Source organism: Clytia hemisphaerica, unplaced genomic scaffold, assembly GCF_902728285.1.
Source record: "Clytia hemisphaerica strain Z4C2 unplaced genomic scaffold, Clytia hemisphaerica genome assembly, whole genome shotgun sequence".
In the NCBI taxonomy this organism is placed as follows: Eukaryota; Metazoa; Cnidaria; class Hydrozoa; order Leptothecata; family Clytiidae; genus Clytia; species Clytia hemisphaerica.
Window position 1 is genome coordinate 1,077,991 of NW_027104154.1, and position 20,621 is coordinate 1,098,611.

Here is a 20,621-nt window from a genome sequence, read left to right on the forward strand (position 1 = left end):
TTAATGACCGTGGATAAAGAGACAATTAAATCACGTGTCCAAAACAAACTTGTAAAACAATTGAACAATTAAATAAATATAAAAAATATGACAAATAATCTGAACTCGAAAAATGTATAAATTTTTGTACTCGATACCGTGTAATAACTATTACTAATCTCTGAAAGGTGTACATTTAAAGGGACATAAAAGTAGTAAAATGTAAACATTGCGCGGATTTTAATTGTTCTCTTTAATGACACGTGGATTAAAGAGAACAATTAAAATCACGTGTCCAAAACAAACTTGTAAAACAATTGAACAATCAAATAAATATAAAAAATATGACAAATAATCTGAACTCGAAAAATGTATAAATTTTTGTACTCGATACCGTGTAATAACTATTACTTAGCAGTATGTAATAGTTTAAAAAAAAATTTAGACTCAAAATCCGGGGGTGGGGGCACTCGATTCAAAAACGACCATACGCGTGGCCCAAAATTAGGCATTTGAAATCGAACCCTTACAGTGCAGAGAAAATTTTGGGCGAAAAATCGATCCTTACGTTGCTTGAAAATTTTGACCATTTTCAGGCAAAATATGGTCATTTTTCTAATTTTCGCTGATTTCGACCCTTACAGAGCACTTTGGGAAGCTTGGAAAATATACCCCCCGCTGGGGGGGGGTGGGCAGACCTTCAATTCACGCAATCACGCAGTTGTTGTTTCCAAATTAACGCATTCACGCAATATTTTTTCGGAATTCACACAATTTTTGTTCACTCAAAGCTTTCCAATTCACGCGTTCACGCAATTTTTCTTTAATTTTCACGCATTCGCGCAAGTGAAAAAGCCCATTCGCGCAAACCGCTGGGGGGCTTAAGGGCCGCACACGTATTTACCTTGAGTGCCCCCCCCCCGGCTCAATATTTGTGAATTTTAACTGTTCCGAGAATATTTTTTATTGACCGAACGACTGACATATTTTCAAAGTGAAATAAATGGACGTAAGAAATTTTGATTGCAAGTAAAATAAATAAAAACATATATCACACCCCCTTCTCACAGACCAACAGGAAAAATTGGCCAATATATTGTCTCGGGTGGAAAACTATACCCTAATTTTTGTCTCTGCTGAAAATAATCAGATAAGCAAATCCTCACTGCAAAATATTGTGCTGGTTTTTCCGTCCCCACTGAATTTTCTGGCTCAAAAACAATGGATTTCAAATTACCAGCCATAAAAAAATGGGATAATCTATGACGTGCGGTGTGTTGCAAAATTATTTTTAATTGCAGGGAGAAAAAAAATGGGAAATACTGCGAGTATGAAAGATATCGAAAATATAAGGGATTTTCACTCTAATGCACTCACTTTTTCACTTTTTACCTACGATTTTTTTCACTTTTTACACCTACGATTTTTTCACTTTTTTTACCCGCGACTTTTTCACTTTTTATACTTTAGGCGTACAAACTTTCGCGAGCAGAAACTTTCGCGATTTTCGCGAATTTTGGCCCTTTTCGCGAAAGTAAATGTCTTTAAAATTTCTAGGAAGGGCCATTCGCGAAAGTTTATGCTCGCGAAAGATTCTTAACAAAATAGAAAATCTGTAAAATTTCAAACTTTGAATAAAATGCAACTTTTATGACACTTTTTAGGCTGCTAAAAGACTAATAAGACAAAGGTCAAATGTTTCAAGCCATTTCAAGAAGTATTTGTCCCTCTAAGCGATTTTATCATGTGAATATTCTCAACTTTACGTCTTCATTCGCGAAAGTTTATGCTCGCAAAAAATATCTTTCCGTTAAATTCGCGAAAGTAAATGTCGTGAATTTCGCGATTTTTCGTCCTCGCGAAAGTTTCTGCTCGCGAAAGTTTGTACGCCTAAAGTACCCGCGACTTTTTTCACTTTTTACACCCGCGATTTTTTCATTTTTTATAGCCGTAACTTTTCTCTTTGTACACCCGCGATTTTTTCACTTTTTACACCCGCGACTTTTTTCACTTTTTACACCCACGATTTTTTCATTTTTTATACCTGCGACTTTTTTCACTTTTTACACTAGCGATTTTTTTTAACTTTACATTAAACAGACACTAAACATTCAATTTCACTTTCAATTTCTCATTGCAATTAAAAATAATTTTGAGACACACGGCACGTCAAAATGACCAATGCCATCGAGTTTCAGTCCGTTAATTTCATCCCCACTGGCTAAAAGAATCCCACGAACAAACGAACAAAAAAGTAAAATCAACTGTTGTTTTTAAATAAAATGTACTGTTTAAATTCTCAAAACTATCGTCACGACACTTTCCACTTCAGTTTGATTCCAAAACTTAACTTGGTATAGTTTGGTATAGTTTTCGGGGACAAATTTAAAGAATTTCTGATGTCTGATGTTGTTCGTAGTTGAAAAAAAGTAATTCGAAAATGAATATAACTTTGCACAAATCATTTTTAAGGAAATATCACTCCTTGAAACTAAATCTGTGGGTATGAGTGACCACTGAAGAGAGAGAGAGAGAGAGAGCATTGCAGTATTAGGGATCGATAGAAAAGGGTGCCATTAGTAAGGTTTCCAAGCTGTTTGCTCGCATATTTGAACATGATTGGTGTTCTTATGTTCACTCGTAGACGATCCTATAGTCTAAGACGAATTCGTACAAAAGAAAGGAAAAGTAGCCGCGCGGTAAATAAAAGTTTGGGTGGGAATTTTGTCCCCGCAGAAGGTAAAAATTCGGAGGGGCCTCAATGTCTTATAATTCATCACTTACGCGGCATTTTTCCTCTACATAAACGGCTTTAACCTCTGTATTGTCTAGTTCAGTTGTTACACCGGCCAATAATGGTCGAAAAAAATGATTGACCAAACTTTGTTTTTCCGATTAAACACAAAAATAATTATGTCCGCGAACATTTAAACCAAATTTTTGGAGCTAGGTAGAAGTCTTGATATGTGTCAATATTCTTGAGTATCGTAAATTGGTCTAATGTCGACATACCTCTTCTTATTCCGACACCATTCTTTAGAATTAGGAATAATAGAATAATCGGAATCGCTTATCAAAACTATATTTATTTGAAAAGCGGTTGGAGAGGAAAAAATCTTTTTTCAATCAGTGATTTCGACCTTTTTTTTTCTTCTTATCTCTAAAGAAGGGTGTCAGAATTAGATGAGAGATGTCGACATTGGACCAACTTTAGGAGTTCCTAGATTTTTCGCGTAATTTCGCGGATCAGGATTAAATCTAATTTTTCTAAAGTGGTTCCAAATTTGCAAAAAGAACTTTTAGGCTCGTTGGTTGTGTAACGTATTTGGTGTGTAACTATTATCAAATTTCTCTTTCAGGTCAAGGATCACCAGCACCTTACTTTCAATCCATGAAATGTTCCTGAAACAAGCCTCGAGCGAGATTGGTAACACTCACCTCAAAGGTCGTAGTGACACTGACGTTTTAAAGAAACAAGTTTTCACCTATTTGCAATCATCATTTGGACAGAAACACGAGGCGATTAGTATCACAACTTTCAAGCGATTTCTTAGTTGTTTCGTTTGTATTATGCAAAGGAAAGTGGATTCTTGTATAGGTCAAACGGAAAAGCGAAGGTAAGTCAGTTTGAATGTTGGATTAGTACCATTACTACCTACTTTTCAAAAAATTTCTGTTTCCTATAATGGTTTCTCATGTTTTATTATACAATGGAGCCTCTATCACTCAAATGCCTCCTTAACTCGAACAAGTTTGCTGGTTCCTTCAGTTAACAATGTCTTAAAAACCTTACTCCAATAACTAGAAATTTCCATAACTCGAACAAATTTGGGTGTTCCCCTTGCGCGTTTAAATTATGGAAACTCATCTGTATAATGTAACTTCTGCCATTATGGAAGGAAACGTTCGATTTTCGCAAGGTTTTCTTCCATAATGGCAGAAGTTACGTAACTTAACAAAACATGTAAGACTGTTATAGGTACCAGAACATTTTTAAATTCTAAAGGCCTTCAACTTTATTCATTTGAACCAATAGCTCCCCGGGGGAGAGGTACTAGGGAAAAATGGGTTACGGGGATGCGCCGCTGGTCAGGGTACCTTTTTTAACCTCCACGAGTCCCGGGTAGGGTCGCAAAAACACCAAAATAGAAAAATCAGTCCCTCGTAGGGTGCCTTTTTGGAATATTCGGGGAAAAAGTAGAAAATTTGGAGCAAATTTTTTGAAAAAACGAGTCCCATGTAGGGTCTATTTTTTCGAACCTCAGCGGAGCACCCCCATTCGAAAGGGAAGTTGTTTTTCTTTTTTTGGATCTCCAAACGTCATAATTGTTCTTATCCTGTTCTCATTCCCATGACAATATCGAGGCATGTAAGCTTTACACCTAATTCTACTGCAATGACCTTTATATTTGATCAATTGGTTCTCAAATTGTTCTTATATTTTGACATTTTGGCGTCATTGTTTTTTTAAGAACATCCAAAATTTTCATTTGTGATTTTCTGCGATTTCCTGGTGTTTTAGAGTCCGTGAAACCTTAAAATGTTCTTAAGGGCTCTGACCATAGTGAATTTTTCATAATTGCCGTGTTTAAAATGTGTTTTCTGACTGATGTAGTCAACAAAACTATGGCATGTTATACATTTTCTGTTAGACAAACTATTCCTGAATCTGAAAATTCAAATGTTGCATTGAAAAAATTTAACGAAGAAGAAAATGAAGACTTTTGCGAGGAAGAGTATTTCAACTTTGAAGAGCTTAGTTTCGGCGAAGAAAAAACATTTTGAAAAAACTTTCGCAGTAGATGGTGTATCTTTGCGGAAAATTTTTGTAAATGCTTCTTTGTCTCGAAATCTTCAAAATAGTGGTTTTTCATCAATTTTTCATCTGGATTTTGTTTAAAAAAACAGTCATAACTTTTGACACATCGTTTTAGAAAAATTTTCCGCAAAATTTAAAATAGTTCAATTCTTTGCGGACAGTATAAAGAAATTTTGAAACAAAAAAGTTAATTACCCATTAAAACTAAGCACTTTTTGTAAAAGAGGGTGATGCAACATATTATTAACATCTTTTTAAAGTTCATAACGTCATTTTTGCAATTAAATTCTTAATTACTCTTAAGGGACTCGATTAAAAAGCAATTTATAAAGGCAATTCTTTGTTAAAAGTGTTAAGGAACCTGAAATATAACTTTTATGTTCAAATACCAAAATCAATTTTTGGACTATGGTCAGAGCCCTTAACTTGTTCTTAATATTTTGGACATTATGTTCTTTTATAGATAAAAATTAATCTGATAAAAAAGTGTAGCTATTATCAATAAAATAAATAGTGTACTAAATTTTTCATCTTTTAGTGTTGCATTGAAATGCATTTCTGAAGCGGAGAAGAAATTACAAGAAATGAGAGAACAGAAGAAAACATTGGAAGAAGAACACGAAGACACCAAATATGAAGTGGAAAGACTTTTAGATGAACTCTTCAATAAATCATGTCTCGTCGAAAAACTCAAAGCAAAATTAAGTGAGTTTCTTTTATCGTTGATATACTGTATGAAAACTTTATAAAAAATAGTTGCTGGGAATATGTTTGAAAATGCGAAGAACTAATAAAAGTCGCTTTGCCGGGTACATTTCTGATTTTCACATGTGCTTTATTTGGTCAGAAAGACACGAATACATCAATCTGCTCTAGTCTTATAGACACGTAAATTTTATTTTTTTGTTAATTTTACGCTGGCAGGGTAAAGTCTGCTTCGTTCCATGATTTTGGGAGGGAAATTCGAAGGCACAATGTGGTGACACCAGAATGAGTTTATAGCGATTTTCATGAATGATGTTCCGAAATAGCATATTATATCAACATTTCTTTTATCCTGTAGACGTTGGAAATGGGAATTTCGCGGCATTTTTGCACATGTATGACAGTGAATTGATGGAGGGCGAAGAAGAATTCTCTTGGGAGGAAGAAAAAGATGAACTAGGTATAAAATCTCGTATTTTTAATGAAAGTGGATCTAAGCTTGTGGTACTTAGCCACTATTTGTACACCACACTGTAAAAATTTAGCACTTTTTTTGTGACACCAAAGGGAAATTTAAAAGGATTCCCGTTGATGAATTTTTGATCTAGAAATGTTATTATTCAAATCCATTTTCTATGAAAATTATCTCTTTTCTACGTCGAAAATAGTAGCTTTCGTCGAAGGAAAGCTGATGATCCTTATTCCAGATATTCGGGTGGATATTTAGAATGATATTGTAAACTTAGAATTGGGGGTCTATCGGGCTCATGAGAGAAATTACTGAGTGGAAAATTAGAGTTTTGTAAATAAATTTTAGCAATAATTGTAGCCTGATCTCCGAGCTTGCTAGATAGCAGATTGACCTCCATGTTCTTTCAAATGATTCAGTTTTTCATATAGTTTTTTAAGACTATAGCTCCTAATAGACCTTTTTAACAAATTACGTTACGAACATCACTTGCCTTGTTTTGAAATTATTACCATGATGATTAACTCCCAGCGGATTTTATCAAAACCACTTTCTATGCATAAAAAACTCATTTTTTTGTCTCAAGGGCCAAAATCACCATGGTAATTGTTTGGATACTGAGACAAGTGATATTCATGACGTAATTTATGAAAAGGTCTATATCGGGCACTCCTTTTTGTGAACTTATCTGCTTTATATTATTAAATTTCAGATGAGGAATATGATCGTATACAGTCCGCATCACAAGATCGTATCAAAAGTTTGGATGAGAAGATTTTGGAGACTCAAGAATTACTTGAAAAACAAATCGTAGAAATGGACATTGCTAAGGATTTAGTACGTTCGTTTTTTTTTGTTTTTTTTTTGTTTCTAATTCAAAGCTTGATAACATTTTGTTCGCAACTCTTTGTACTCAATACACGCGTGTTTCGATTTAAAGGTTTTGTTTTTAAATAAGAGTGATATCGTTTGCTTACTCATCAATCTTAATTCACAAGATTTTCGCAAGCTTGGTCAGAAAAGGAAAAGAAAACATTTTTTTGCTTACCAGCATAATATAACAATTAGGCAGACACTGTCCTGATATGAAATATGTGTCTGATAAGAAACGGGAACACTTATGTAAAAATAAAACCTTTAATTTTATGCTTTGATCCCGTTTGATTTTCACGATAAAATATCAAAAAAACTTTAAGATTAGCTGAAAACTGCGCTCATCGATACAATCTGATTGATTTTCCGTGTCAATCCCACGGAATCATAACGAAAAAATGATTCTATCTCAAAACAAATATTCTCGATATTTTTGCTTATAGCCAGTGCGCCAAACAGGGTACTTAGATACTGAGTTAAATCCGAAATTGGGTCTTACAAAGAACGTAAAAAAAATTATACTTGATCTCTTCCTGCCTGTAAAAAAAATTCAGGGAAACGTGTTGCGCTTTCTTATATCCCCGGGCACGACAGCATCAACTCTGGGATGGCTTTTAAGTCACCCTTAACATCGATTTCAATCTTATGATCTTATGTACATTATTTTTCTTTCAGCTCAAGAGTTTCCAAGTCAAGATTGACCGTGCATGTATTGAGAAATTGCGTGCCTACCAAGCTCCTCCACCTCTAGTGGCTACCATTATGGTTGCCTTGATGATCCTTTTGAGACGGCCTGAATTCAATCATTACGTCATCGCTGCCCATAAAGGAGATAGAAAAACGGATGGGTCTTACAGTGAGAATTCATATTCGAGAGTTGGGTCTGGTAAATCGAGAAATAAAGATACAACCAATAGAATGTTTTCTCATTTAGGTTTGTTGATTTTTATAAATTCGTGTTTCTTTTACACGCTTTTTTTAAGAATGGTTTAAATCCATTTCATCATGGATATTCTTAACTTTTTGGTCGAAATCATCATACAATAATATTCTTAACATATTCTCAAGGTTAATTTTTAGATTTTATCAGTCATAGTCTTAAAATCGTCGATGGTCTTCAAGTAATTAGTAAAAGGAAGTAAAAAGCGTGGAAAGGAACAGCTATAATGAAGATGAAATAAAATAGGTCAGCTAAATCAGTTCGAGAAGATTTAAGATGCATTTGAAAATATATTCATAAAAAAACAAAATTGAAAATTTTTATGATGGTGATATTCTTTATATTCTTAATTTTTTGGCCATTTTCATCATGGAAATTCTTATAAAGTGTATGCTTCTAAAAAAAAAGCGTGTAACTTCTTATGTCTGGGGATTCTACTCTTGAACGTAATGTGAAGTGGTAGACCAGCGGTTAATATATCAAGATACCATTGCAAAGAGAGGAAAACCTGTCCCACAGATTGCATTGATCACAAATCCTAACAATGTCAAATTCGTAAGAGAAAATCTTTCAAGCTTGTTAAACCATGCTGGGTAACTCAAATACTATTTTCGATAACATTTTTCTTGTAGGAGCTGATGGTCGTGTTGATAAGACCACGTGGAAATCCATCCAACTGGTCATGCAAGATACACAAAAGTTTTGTGAACACATGAACAATTATAATTGGTGCGAAGGCCTCCCCGTAGATGTCTTGAATACCGTTTGCTCTTATTTTGCGCCCGGTGAAGAAATCCCCACCAGCTTACGAACAGCACAGCATAATCTGTCAACCTCGCAAAAAGGTACGCTCCAAAAGATAAAATAATAATGAATAGACAATTGTTTTCATTCAAAGGAACTGCAATCTCGGACAAAAGATTATAGACTTATTCAAGAATGCATGAAAAATTCAGAATAAGCTCTGAAAACCCATTTTTACCAGGGCCAATGCTGTTTTTATTGAATTTGGAGAGTTGGGGTGACAATTCCAGAAGCCAAAGCCTTTCTTGGCACTATTGAGGAATTTTTGAAAAGTCTACAGTTCTTTTGTCCATGATTGTGTACATAAGATGAGATAATTTGACATCATTTTTATAACAACTTAAAAAAGATTCCTCAAAGTTCTTTGCGAACAGACATTTTCAAGGTTCAATTTTTCTGGGGTCGTTACAGTAAAGTTGTATTTATATTGTTCTTGAAGAAAACTCGTCCCTTTGATTTTAGAGTAAAGAATCTCTAAATCTGTTGGAGACGGCTGGAGACGTTTAGAACACCTGTTTATTGACTCTTCAACCCCGAGTGGCGTGTATAAACGCTCAAAATCGGCCAATATACCCAGGTCCATAATTGAAGCTAAAGCTTCAGATCACTTGATTTAAAAGGGTATAAACATAGAATGCTTTTTGAAATATTATGTAGATACCTTTCTAATGGTATCGAAAACCACTCTCTAATTCTAAGTTGCAAGTATTTATGCCAGTTTAAGTTTGAGTTTGGATTACAAAATTATATTTTTCAAAAAAAGTTTGCGCGCTGGAAAGGTTAATCAGATATCCGACAAGAAAAATCGAAAAATGAAATCGGTACTTTCAGTCTAACGTGCTAAATAACATTGAGTTTGAAGCCTCGAATGGGCTAGAGAGGAATCTTCAACCTTTCTCCAGCAAGGAAAAGTGAAGCCTTAAGTTCGCCCCGTATTTCGAAATTTTGTTTGAAAGACACACGGATCACGCGTTCTGGATGGGAAATAAGTGGCTTCATTCCAAATCTAGGAGTTTCGGATCTAGCCCCTTAAGAGCTTTGAAATTAATGCTAACTGAGTTGTCACTATTTTTCAGATGAACGGAGCGCTGGAATCACATTACACGCTGCTAAATATTCTTCCGAAGATGCTGCTCAAATAGTTGAATACATCCAATTGGTTATTCAATTCAGCCGTAAATACCAACCGTACATGAAATCTGTTCAAATGTTGGAAGGTTTGAAACAAGAGAAAGAAGACCAGACTGCTTTGTTGATGGCACAAAACATGAGACCTAGTGAAGAAAACGTCAATGATGTAAGTGGCTTCAGACATAATTTATAAAAACGAGTAAATTGTGGGTTTGGCTTAGGGTAAAAATTGAATATACAATATGATAAGCAAAATCAGGGATCGCAAACTACTACTTTCTTGCAAAGGAAAAGGTAAGGGTATCTCTCACGGTGAAATTAGCATTGAATAATTCCTATTTTAAGCAACTTTTGACCCTTAAATTGAAAATCTTGGTGTGTGCCCCGTCTCAATAACGAAGCCCCTTTAATTATGAATCTCAATGACATCCAAAAAATTTTTTAAGCCAAAAAAACCATATTCAACTTAGCCATCTTAGACATAATCCTGCTTGGCTATAAATCGGTCAACCAACTACGATGTTATAGATGGTTAGAGAATTATACATGGATAGCCCAGTAATCTTGGACTTTAAGTCATTTTTGGACCTACCCCGGTGGAGGTCCTATAAATTAACCTCTGTTCGTTCGTTCGTTCGTTCGTTCGTTACTAGCTTTTCTCGGGATTGGCTCATTAGTTTTTCCTAATTTTTGGCACAAAGATGCAAAATGGTAATGCCCAAAATGTGACGGAGCCCGATTTTCGAAAAAAATTCATTTCCGGCCGAAAATGCCGGAAATATGCCGGAAAAACCGGTTTTTTGGCATTTTCTCGAGATTTCATCATTAGTTTTTTCTGATTTTTTGCACAAAGATGCGTATTAGCAATGCCTAAAACATGGATTAGTCCGACTTTTGCAGATTTTCATTGGACTTTTTCCTTATATTTCGTTGTTTTTTCACACAAAAACATTATTTGTAGCAATGCCCACCATCAAGCATGGTTTAATTGTCAATAAAAGTGATTTTTGAAGCCGGAACTTTCTAAAAATCGCCGGAACAGCCTATTTTCGCCGGAACAGCCTATTTTCGCCGGAAAAACGGTATTTCTTGAATTTCTCGAGCTGTACTTTATATTTTTTCATGAAATTTTGCACACTGATGCAAAATGGCAATACCTAAAATATGACAGAGCCTGATTTTCAATTAACGTACTTTTCCGGCCGAAAATGCCGGAAATATGATGGAAAAACCGGTTTTTTGGCATTTTCTCGAAATTTCATCATTAGTTTTTTCTGATTTTTTTGCACAAAGATGCGTATTAACAATGTCTAAAACATGGCCTAGTCCGATTTTTGAGAAAAATTCTATTCCGGCTGAAAATGCCGGAAATATCCCGGAAATCGCCGTTTTTGCAGATTTTCATCGGACTTTTTCCTTATATTTCGTTGTTTTTCACACAAAAACATTATTAATATCAATGTCCACGATCAAGCATGATTCAATTGTCAATAAAACTGATTTTTGAAGCCGGAACTTTCTAAAAATCGCCGGAACAGCCGATTTTCGCCGGAAAAACGGTATTTTTTGAATTTCTTGAGCTTTACTTTATATTTTTTTCATGAAATTTTGCACACTGACGCAATATGATAATACCTAAAATGTGACGGAGCCCGATTTTCGAAAAACATTTTTTTCCGGCCGAAAATGCCGGAAATATGCCGGAAAAACCGGTTTTTTGACATTTTCTCGAATTTTTATTTTTATTTTTTTCTGATTTTTTGCAGAAAGATGCGTATTCGCAATGCTCAAAACATGGCCGAGTTCGATTTTTGAGAAAAAATTTTTTCCGGTTGAAAATTCCGGAAATCGCCGTTTTTGCATATTTTCATTGGATTTTTTCCTTATATTTCTATGTTTTTCACACAAAAACATTATTGATAACAATTGCTCACCATCAAGCATGATTCAATTGTCAATAAAACTGATTTTTGCGACCAGAACTTTCTATCTATTTTTTCCCTACAACCCTTCCCTCTCCCCTACCATCAATCAATGATGAATTTCTTGCGTTATGCATTTTCGCTAAACGCTATGTATTCTGACTGATTTTTTTCATTTTTCTCCTTGCATTGCTATCTAACTTTCATCATCAGGTAGGTCCATTCAGCATCTAGCTTGTTTCTATTGTTTTTGATGGATCCACGACTGCAGCCAGCTATGTATGAACTGAACGGAATATTAGAGGGAACGGGGATTTAACCGGGAACCCCTGGCTTCCAACGCTGACGTTTTAGATCACTTGACCATCGCTCCATTATATTTCCCTAGGAACAATTTGATGATTCATTTGAAGACTATACTGAAGATGATTTACCACGTCTTGAACAAGAAATGGAAGAGATTCTATCGCGTTTTGATGCTAGCACCATCAAGAAACATAAATTGAATGAACAAATCAAAGAATACAGTGTGTTGGTAAATTCAACAAACTCCTTGTTTGACAGGTAAGCATTTATGTTTTTTATATTTTATCATTGTGCTGTTGAATGAATAGCGACCGTAGCATGAAGGTAGAGCATCCAGCTACGATGCGCAAGGTTGTGGATTCGATCCCCAGCCGGGTCATACCAAAGATTCCCAAAATGGTACTTGATGCCTCTCTACTTGATGCCCAGCTACTAAAGAGACGAATCAAGGGTAAGCGAAGAAATCCAGGGAAAGGAGTGGCGCTCTCCCCTACCTTCGGGTAGACAGCTATACGAAAAGGGAGCCTTCGGGTCGCCCTCGACTGCGGTCGCAAACTTACTTACTTATAGTACGTTGAAAAAAATCTAGTTTTTCAACTGTTTTCCTGTCTCCTTTGAATTGAAAACTGGTAAAGCTATGTTTTCAGCTCAAAATTAAAGTGGCAAGATAGAAGGTTAAAACATTACATATCACTGGCTCATTTGCACTCATTGAAACCTAGGTATTGTTGATGTTATAAACATAACTATATTGCTTTAAATAGTCTGTTGCATCGTAATGGTGTATAACACCCAACAAATTTTTAATAGAAAGGAAGGATGATGTAACAAGCAAAACTGTTGTATAAATAAAACACTAGATAGAGCTACTCTGTTCCTGACCGGAGCAAAATAATGCGCCTTCTTCGCTGAGTAGACTACAGTTTGGTGCGGTCAATTCGATCAATCACTACCATTTTCTCACCTACTCATTTCCTGCAATGTCAGTTGTTTTTTCTGATTGGACAATTCGCCGGTATCGAACTGCAGTCTTCTACTGTAGCAAGGGGGGGGGCCTAGCAAAGATGGCGCATTATTTTGCTTCAACTGCTGTGGCTTGAGAAAGACAGAGTAGCTCTATCTAGTGTTTTATATAAGATATTTGTGATAAATAGCAAATGTCATTTCCATATTTTCTTTTCCAAGATTACATGATTTGAGGAAGTGTTGGGACAAACAAAGTGAATGTACAGCCACCAGGCAAGAAAGTCTTTTGGTGAACGTGATGATCGCTGCTTCTTATATGACTTATTGCGGCACTCAAAATGTCGACCAAAGGTGTGTGTCTCGATTTGATGTTTAAAGACAAATAAACGCCCAATCTCCTTACCCAAAGATGCCTCCCCTGTTCAAACGGCAGGGATTAATGTACATTACCGGTAGAAATATTGTCGGTAAAAAGTGACCACCGAATTTTTTACCGACGAATTTTTAAAGCCGATGAATGATTTTGACCGACGAACATTTTTGACGGCGAATTTTCTACCGATATAGTAATTAATGAACGTAATGGGCCATTTGGGCGACTGGGCTCCTCAAGAAAAATATATATCATTTTTTGGGCGATTAAGCGATAGTTGATTTATTGCCCTTCCCCTCGGATAAGAAGTCCCCCAAGACAAGGAAAACCTTATCGACTTGTTTGCTACACATGGTCTGTTGATTCCTCATCACCGCTCCCATGTAAACTCGTTTCTTGAACTTTTTGTAGAAAAGAACATGAAATCTTTTCATTTATTTTCTTATAGAAATGTCTCATTGAAGGAGTTGTTGAAAGTATTTGATGAAAACGAGTTAAGATACGACGAAGAAGATTTGGTGATTACCCACAATCCCCTGCTATCATTCCTTGGTAGTAAGGTAAGGATAACATACACTAGCAGGTCTTAAGAGGGATTTATAGAATAAGGTAAATTTTCGCATCATAGGGTTTCTTTGAACAACTGCGATCGTAAAAATCACATTGATTTTTCAGGCTAACTGTCAGCAATTGTGACGTAATTTTTAGAAAATTCATTGAAAAGAATGAAGCTAGATTTCGCCTAGCATACAATGACTTTCGCTTAAAGTGTTGAATTTAGAATTTGGACACTGCTTCGACTACGGCATTCTTCACATTAACTTTTTCACTCTAATATCCATTCACTCGTTCTCTCTAATATCCATTCACACAGTCTGAAAGCAAACGATTCGAATTGAATCAATTACCGCAGCATCCACTCTCAACGGAACTTGCTTGCATCTTCACTAATCATCAATGTTACCAGAGCTGGACGTTGCTATGCGACCCCTACCATATTGGATTGTATTTGATTACGAAGATATTTTCGGACGCTCAAGTCATGTCTTTTGATGTAAGTACAGTCTCTTTGACTCGAACCTCTATAACTCAAGAAATATCTCCTGAACTCGAACAAGTTTTCTAGTCCCCTCATGGCCTACTAAAAATTTTTAGTTTGCCATGGTCCCCTCAGTTAAAAATACCTTATAAACCAGCTTCCATAACTCGAACAAATTTGTGCTCCTTGTGCGTGTTCGAGATATTGAGACTCCACTGTAGAACAAGAGCTGCACAAACACGGGTGTTATTCTGTCCTTTTATCAAGGTTCTAAAAGAGCCGTTATTTATAAGGCATTGTAACGTGTTAGAATTTAGCGCTAATATTACTTTCCAATCTATAGGTAATAGTTACGGTATGTTTTAGAACACTAGCTAATTACCGGTGTGAGTTATTGATTAGTAGCGGATCTGAGGAGTTTTCAAAATTTATGATAAAATGTCTTCATTTCCCTATAAAATACTAATGGCTAAAAATAACTCTCTCCGTCATAAATTTTGATCCACCCCCCCCCCCTTAGATCTGCCGGTGATGAACCTAAAATCAGTAGCTGTACGTCTCAAATAAGCCTTAGCTTTGAAGTACGTGAAAGTTTTCTTGTACCTATCTTATATGATGATTTTTTTATCGTAGAACTGTGAAGATAAACTTGAAAGTGCATTACAGAATGGTGATCGAGTGGTTCTAATGGATGTTAAGTTGAACGAGATCACGGACCGAATGAAATGCATACTACAATCATACCAAAAGTTTACTGGTTCAAACAGGCCCTTCAAATTATTGGTATATTGATTTTTATCTTTGATTATGTAGAATTATTTTCATATAATGAACTCTAGCTGATTCGGGCATATTCTAGTATTTCTTTATAATTTAAGCTTTTGAATCCTTATTTCCTGAGTCACTTGTAAATTTCTCTCAAATTACTGAAAGTCATTTATCGATAGATATCCCAGTTTGGGGACAAATGTAATGTTTCGAATTAAGGAAATATTCAAACTATTCAAATTAGAATGTTTTGAGTGAACATAAATAATGCTGCGATTGAATAGCTTTATTTTTGGTTTATTCTCCCACCTACTGAGTTAGATTAGATTACCTCATCGGCCCTTTTTACGCCGGCCCTTATTGACGTTATTTTTTCGTCACTGGCGTAAAAAGGGCCGATAAGGTATACACGTCCCTTTTATGGCCAATTAAATTCAAAACGAGTATTTATCTTCCTTTGAATTCTCTCACTAGGTTGGAAACAAGGAAATCGATTGCTCACCCAATTTCAGGTAACCATTATTCGAGTGGTCGTGAAGCTCAGTTGGTAGAGCATCCGCCTTGCAATTCAAGGATCGTGGGTTCAGTCCTCGATCGCTGCTAGCTCAACGGATGAGTAGCTTAGATTCAGGGCTATGAGTTCTTCCGTCTCACACGGGTTTCCGTCTCATTGAAGTTTATAAAAAGGATTTCTGTCTCAAAATTCTGCATAATTCACCAAAATTTGCTGTATAAAATTCACTCACCGTCTCAGACGAAAAACTTTGTTTTGACCACTGTAGATTGGATAATTTGATCTAAGCGGTAAGAAATTGGAAACAAAAACTAGGGTTGGTGACCATTGAAATGAAAGCCCGAAGGGCTAGAAGCGAATCTTTTTAACCTTTCTTATAGTATTCAAAGTCATACCGACGTCAATACAATCAAGGCAAGATTTGACGTCAAATCATAGTAGAGCTGACAGTTAGTTGGTCTTAAAGCTTGTAATTCTTTGTGTTTTAGTCAGAGAGTTGTTGTAATATATTTTTTTGCTTAGAATTTCATGCTCTATTAGATAGTAACAATCATTTTCGTTTATTTTGACTTTTAAAAATAAGCTATTTCTCTACCCCTCAGTTTTGCCTATGGCGTCACTATTTTGGTCACAAAAAGTTTTCCCGAGCCAAATCTGCGTCCTCCCTCTCAAAAATATCTTGTAATATACTGTTCTTTGGAATAGACTAAAAATGGTTAGGTCGTCGTAAAAAAGATGTCACGGAACCCCAGGCTTGGCCCCCTACTATTAGACAAGGAAAAGTGAAGCCTTTAAAATGTGTGCCGCGTTTTTGTTGATGGATTGAATCTGGAGATTCCTTTGTTATGGAGTGGTACATTTTTCAAGATCTGGCGGTAAATTTTACTTTCATTCCGATATTTGTGTGAAAACCACGCGAAGCGCGCTAGGCCACACAACTAAGGTAGGATTTAATGTCTTCAAATCCTACCTAGGAGATTCTTTAAAGACCTAGATCGAAGGATGATGATGAGGAGATTCACTTCTAGCCAATCGGGCTTCTATTTTATTGTTGGTGACAGCCAACAGATGAAATCATTTTAATTACTCACGGGTTTTATGCATCATTCGATATTTCATTTCGAAGTTTTAAATGGACGATCATATGCAAAATTGTAAGACCCCCTGGTGATTAGATTATTAATTTTATTCGCCGTAAACTTTTATTTAGATTGGTGCTTTTGACATCAAAGAAGTGCATTGAAATACCACCATCGAACTTCTACCACCGTATCAACATACCAATGTCACGTGAGCTGTTAGATGAAATATTTCTGGATTTTTTCATTTCAAAAGAGAAATCTCAATTGAATGATGCATTACGTAATGTAAATCAGGTGCGTGCCAAGCTGACAGTTTTATTACGATGAATGTGCAGTGATCCCTGACTTAGGTTCCCACTTGGGAATGTCTTGTCTCATGTCTAAAATTCTTTCAATTATAAAAAACTACGACGCTATGCTCTATGGTACAGACAAAGTCGAGATATCTTACAATCAACTGTAATTGATATTTTGAATAAAAATTTCACTTTAGTTAAAATTGGTCTTGCCTCTAAAATTATTTGAAATTTCCCAAAAAGTACTATCAATTATTGTTTCGTTTCAGGAAATGTTGAGCTTCATAGAGCTTCTGGAAAACCACGAATCAGAACTGCTTTCCACACTTGCTGAACGGAGATGTTTTGGTCAAATCAGCACTGTTCGTCGTATTCTGAACATCAAGAAACTCTTCGATGAAGCATACTTTGGGTTCGATTTTTATCCTTTTCTTTTACGCGTTCTTCCTTTTGAAGGACATCATTTGAAAGAATTCCTACAATTTTCTTACACAGCACTTGTAGACAAAAGAAAGAACTAATCCCCCCACCCCTTTCGGCGCCGCGCGAGCACAAATTGTGGTAGATTCTTTTTATGTTCTACTAGGGGAACAATTCTTTTCTCGAGAGCTCGAGAGTTCTCAATGAACAAAATGAAAATTCAATTCCTGACTTATGATACTCTCTGTAGAAGTCAGAAAAAAACAATACATATGTAATTATAAATACTTTAGCTCTACGGCTTCTTAAAAGATACGAAGAAAACTTTTTACGTAATTCTGTGAACTCTCTGTTTAATACTTATAGTAAATGCCGTGCAGAAGAAGTATACGAAAACATCCGTGAAACACGTGAGACCTATCTTCCGATCGCTCGCCAGGCGGCCGTTCTCTTCACCGTAGCAGCCAATATGACTGAAATCAACGAGTTTTATCAACTGACCATTGAACGGTTCATGGAATATTTCGCGTCCGCTATCAAGCATTCAGACAGGTATGGAATAGGTCTATTCGTAAATCATTTTTAGCATAACTATTGCCCCGTTTTAGCAATTAACCAACAATTCTTGCAGCAAATCTTGTGGGCAAAGAATTTTTTTCTGCCTATCCTTTGTCTGTGTGTTTTAGTTAGTAAAAATTGTGCATGGAAATGTCACTTCAAACTCCTGTCTGATGCTTCTTGCACATTTTTTATAAGGTCAAACTATATAGGAACATAAGGATCCGATGGCCAAAATATTAAAAACAAGTTAACATTATTTTAAGGCTTTTTAGACACACAATTTCTTATGAAATTGCACAGAAATATTTACCAAATGGTGAAATTAAGAGAACATTTTCAAGCTTAAACCTCAAAAAAATAAGAACATGCTAATGTTCGTGTTTTCTAAAATAGCCTCCTTTGATGCTTTTAGGGTTGCAGTGCCAGCAGCAGTAGACCGTGTTTTAAACTCATTATTCCACGTCATTTTGAAATCACGTTTCGAAGAAGACCGAATGTTGTTCACTCTCATGGTCGCTATCGAGGTTTGTCATCGTCTCTACGAAATTTCAGCCCGTCAAACGATGGCTTTGTTTTTACTGTCACCTTTACTATTTTTCAGTCTGTCTTGGAATTGTTGTTTTTCCTTTTACTATATTATACAGTGGAGTCTCCATAACTCGAACACGCACGGGGAACACAAATTTGTTCGGGTTAAACAAATTTTTAGTTATTGAGTAAGGTTTACAATGTATTACTTTTAACTGAAGGGACCATAAAACTTGTTTGAGCTGAAGAGGATTCGAGCTATAGGGGTTTGGGTTAAAGAGACTCCACTGTTTCAAGTTTTGGACTTTTTGATCGCCTTGATTTATAAATTACAGTAGACCAACTTCTTTACCTACAATTTCCTAATATCATTTGAAAAATGTTTTGTTTATGCTTTTTGTTTCCGCTAACGGGTACCCAAGTTACCCTTGAAATAAACCTCGTTCTCTTTGTCTTATCGGCTTTTTAATGCTTGCTGATAGCGCTAGACAATGATATTCTCTGACGTAAATAAAGCCTTAGATACACTGGGACAAGGTTGTCTAAAGACTACCACACTGGTACATCTCAATCGTGTTTTTATATGTGCTTAGGAACTTCCAATTACTCCCAACCAAAGATTTTTAAATCCCAAAGGGCTAGATGGCGTACTTTGGCTGAAAAGTGTGCCGTATTTCGGTAGAAAATCCTATCTAGGTCAAATGACACTACAGTAGAATTTCAGCGCTTGACCTCTCAGAAGCTTCGCGGACTTTCGAAAATAACAGCAACAATATTTTTTTCGAAATTCGATAATTTTTTTGCTTGGAAAAGCTTAAAGCACTCCAACTAGCCTCCGGGCTTTAACAAAATCTGCGCTCCTAACATTTTTTTCCTTTATTCCATCAGACGGAAGATATTCATCAACGTATCACTATCGGTTGCCGTGAATTTCTGATCGACCCCCGTCTTGGTGCGGCTATCAAACAATATCAAGCAGAAGTTCAAAGTAACATCAAAATCAATGCTTCCATCAAGAAACCGTTTGATTGGATGACGGATGAACAATATCAATACCTACTGGTAAAAAGATGACAAATCTTGATGGCTAATATTTTAACCGGCTAGACATGGAATAATGACTCAACTTTTAGCGGCCGAGCCATTGTCTTCTCCCAGGGACTACTGGTATAACGATTTCTTTTGGGAAATTCGTTAAAAAATCCCATGGAAATTTTGAGAAAAGTTGAGTTTCGTATTTTTGTAAAATAACTTCATTCAATTTCCCCCCACTCCATTTTTTCTAGATTTTATCGCAGAATTTCGATTGGTTTGCAGAGACCTTCGATAAAATGGCGAAAGATGGTCGTGAAATGCAGTGGAGACAGATTGCCGAACATGATACACCTGAATTAGTTGCTTTACCTGATCACCTAGACGAACGGTAGGACTTCAAAAACTGTTTTTTCATTGAAATTTTCCCGAGAAGAACTTTTAAAGGATATCATTCAACGTCTACTCTTCTAACAGTTGCTTACACATAATTTCTTAAACAAAAGGGCAGACAATTCGCATCGTGTGAGAACAATTTTTGATGAATTCTTTTTGTTGATTTTGCATTATCAGCATAAGAGGCGCGTCTGATTTGTTTATCAAAAAATGTCTTTCTTTAGAATGATTGGTATCCGCTTGCATAATACTAATTTCCGATTCGAATCCCCACTCATCACTCCTATGTTCCGTCTAGTTCCTAGATCTAGATCTTGACTTACTAAAAGTCCTAAATTACTTAGTCTATTTCGGAGCCCTATATACATATACTTCCTGTATAAAAACTCTTTCGTCGGAGGATGAGCAGAAGCCTATCTACGTAAAATATCGACTTATCAATTACATATTTATCTGTCTTTCAGATACACACCAGTGCAACGCTTTCTGGTAATCAAAGCTTTCCGTCCTGATCGTTTCATGCAAGCTGCCCAAATCTTCATCGCAACTACTCTTGGCAAAAAGTAAGACATGATCTGAATTCCTTTCTTTATCTGTTTTATACACTTTTTTATAAGAACAAGTTTATAAGAACTTATTGCCAAAACCTTAAAACAAATTGAGAAATTGTTGATAAAAAAATAAAAAATAAATATTTA

At 35.8% G+C, this 20,621-nt stretch overlaps 1 protein-coding gene across 1 annotated transcript in view; it reads left to right on the forward strand.

Annotated features, from left to right (window-relative positions):
- The window catches only part of LOC136814076 (dynein axonemal heavy chain 5-like), a 139,404-nt gene that overhangs the window by 106,444 nt on the left and 12,339 nt on the right, over nucleotides 1–20,621 (forward strand). The window contains exons 63-82 of the mRNA XM_067070575.1: nucleotides 3,339–3,596; nucleotides 5,337–5,503; nucleotides 5,862–5,963; nucleotides 6,685–6,809; nucleotides 7,521–7,779; nucleotides 8,418–8,630; nucleotides 9,666–9,886; nucleotides 12,031–12,206; nucleotides 13,134–13,265; nucleotides 13,736–13,847; nucleotides 14,162–14,341; nucleotides 14,960–15,109; nucleotides 15,569–15,606; nucleotides 16,819–16,984; nucleotides 17,256–17,398; nucleotides 17,773–17,958; nucleotides 18,380–18,491; nucleotides 19,384–19,557; nucleotides 19,782–19,918; nucleotides 20,388–20,486. Coding sequence (XP_066926676.1) covers nucleotides 3,339–3,596; nucleotides 5,337–5,503; nucleotides 5,862–5,963; nucleotides 6,685–6,809; nucleotides 7,521–7,779; nucleotides 8,418–8,630; nucleotides 9,666–9,886; nucleotides 12,031–12,206; nucleotides 13,134–13,265; nucleotides 13,736–13,847; nucleotides 14,162–14,341; nucleotides 14,960–15,109; nucleotides 15,569–15,606; nucleotides 16,819–16,984; nucleotides 17,256–17,398; nucleotides 17,773–17,958; nucleotides 18,380–18,491; nucleotides 19,384–19,557; nucleotides 19,782–19,918; nucleotides 20,388–20,486 — 3,150 coding nt within the window. The remainder of the gene's footprint in view (nucleotides 1–3,338; nucleotides 3,597–5,336; nucleotides 5,504–5,861; nucleotides 5,964–6,684; nucleotides 6,810–7,520; nucleotides 7,780–8,417; nucleotides 8,631–9,665; nucleotides 9,887–12,030; nucleotides 12,207–13,133; nucleotides 13,266–13,735; nucleotides 13,848–14,161; nucleotides 14,342–14,959; nucleotides 15,110–15,568; nucleotides 15,607–16,818; nucleotides 16,985–17,255; nucleotides 17,399–17,772; nucleotides 17,959–18,379; nucleotides 18,492–19,383; nucleotides 19,558–19,781; nucleotides 19,919–20,387; nucleotides 20,487–20,621) is intronic.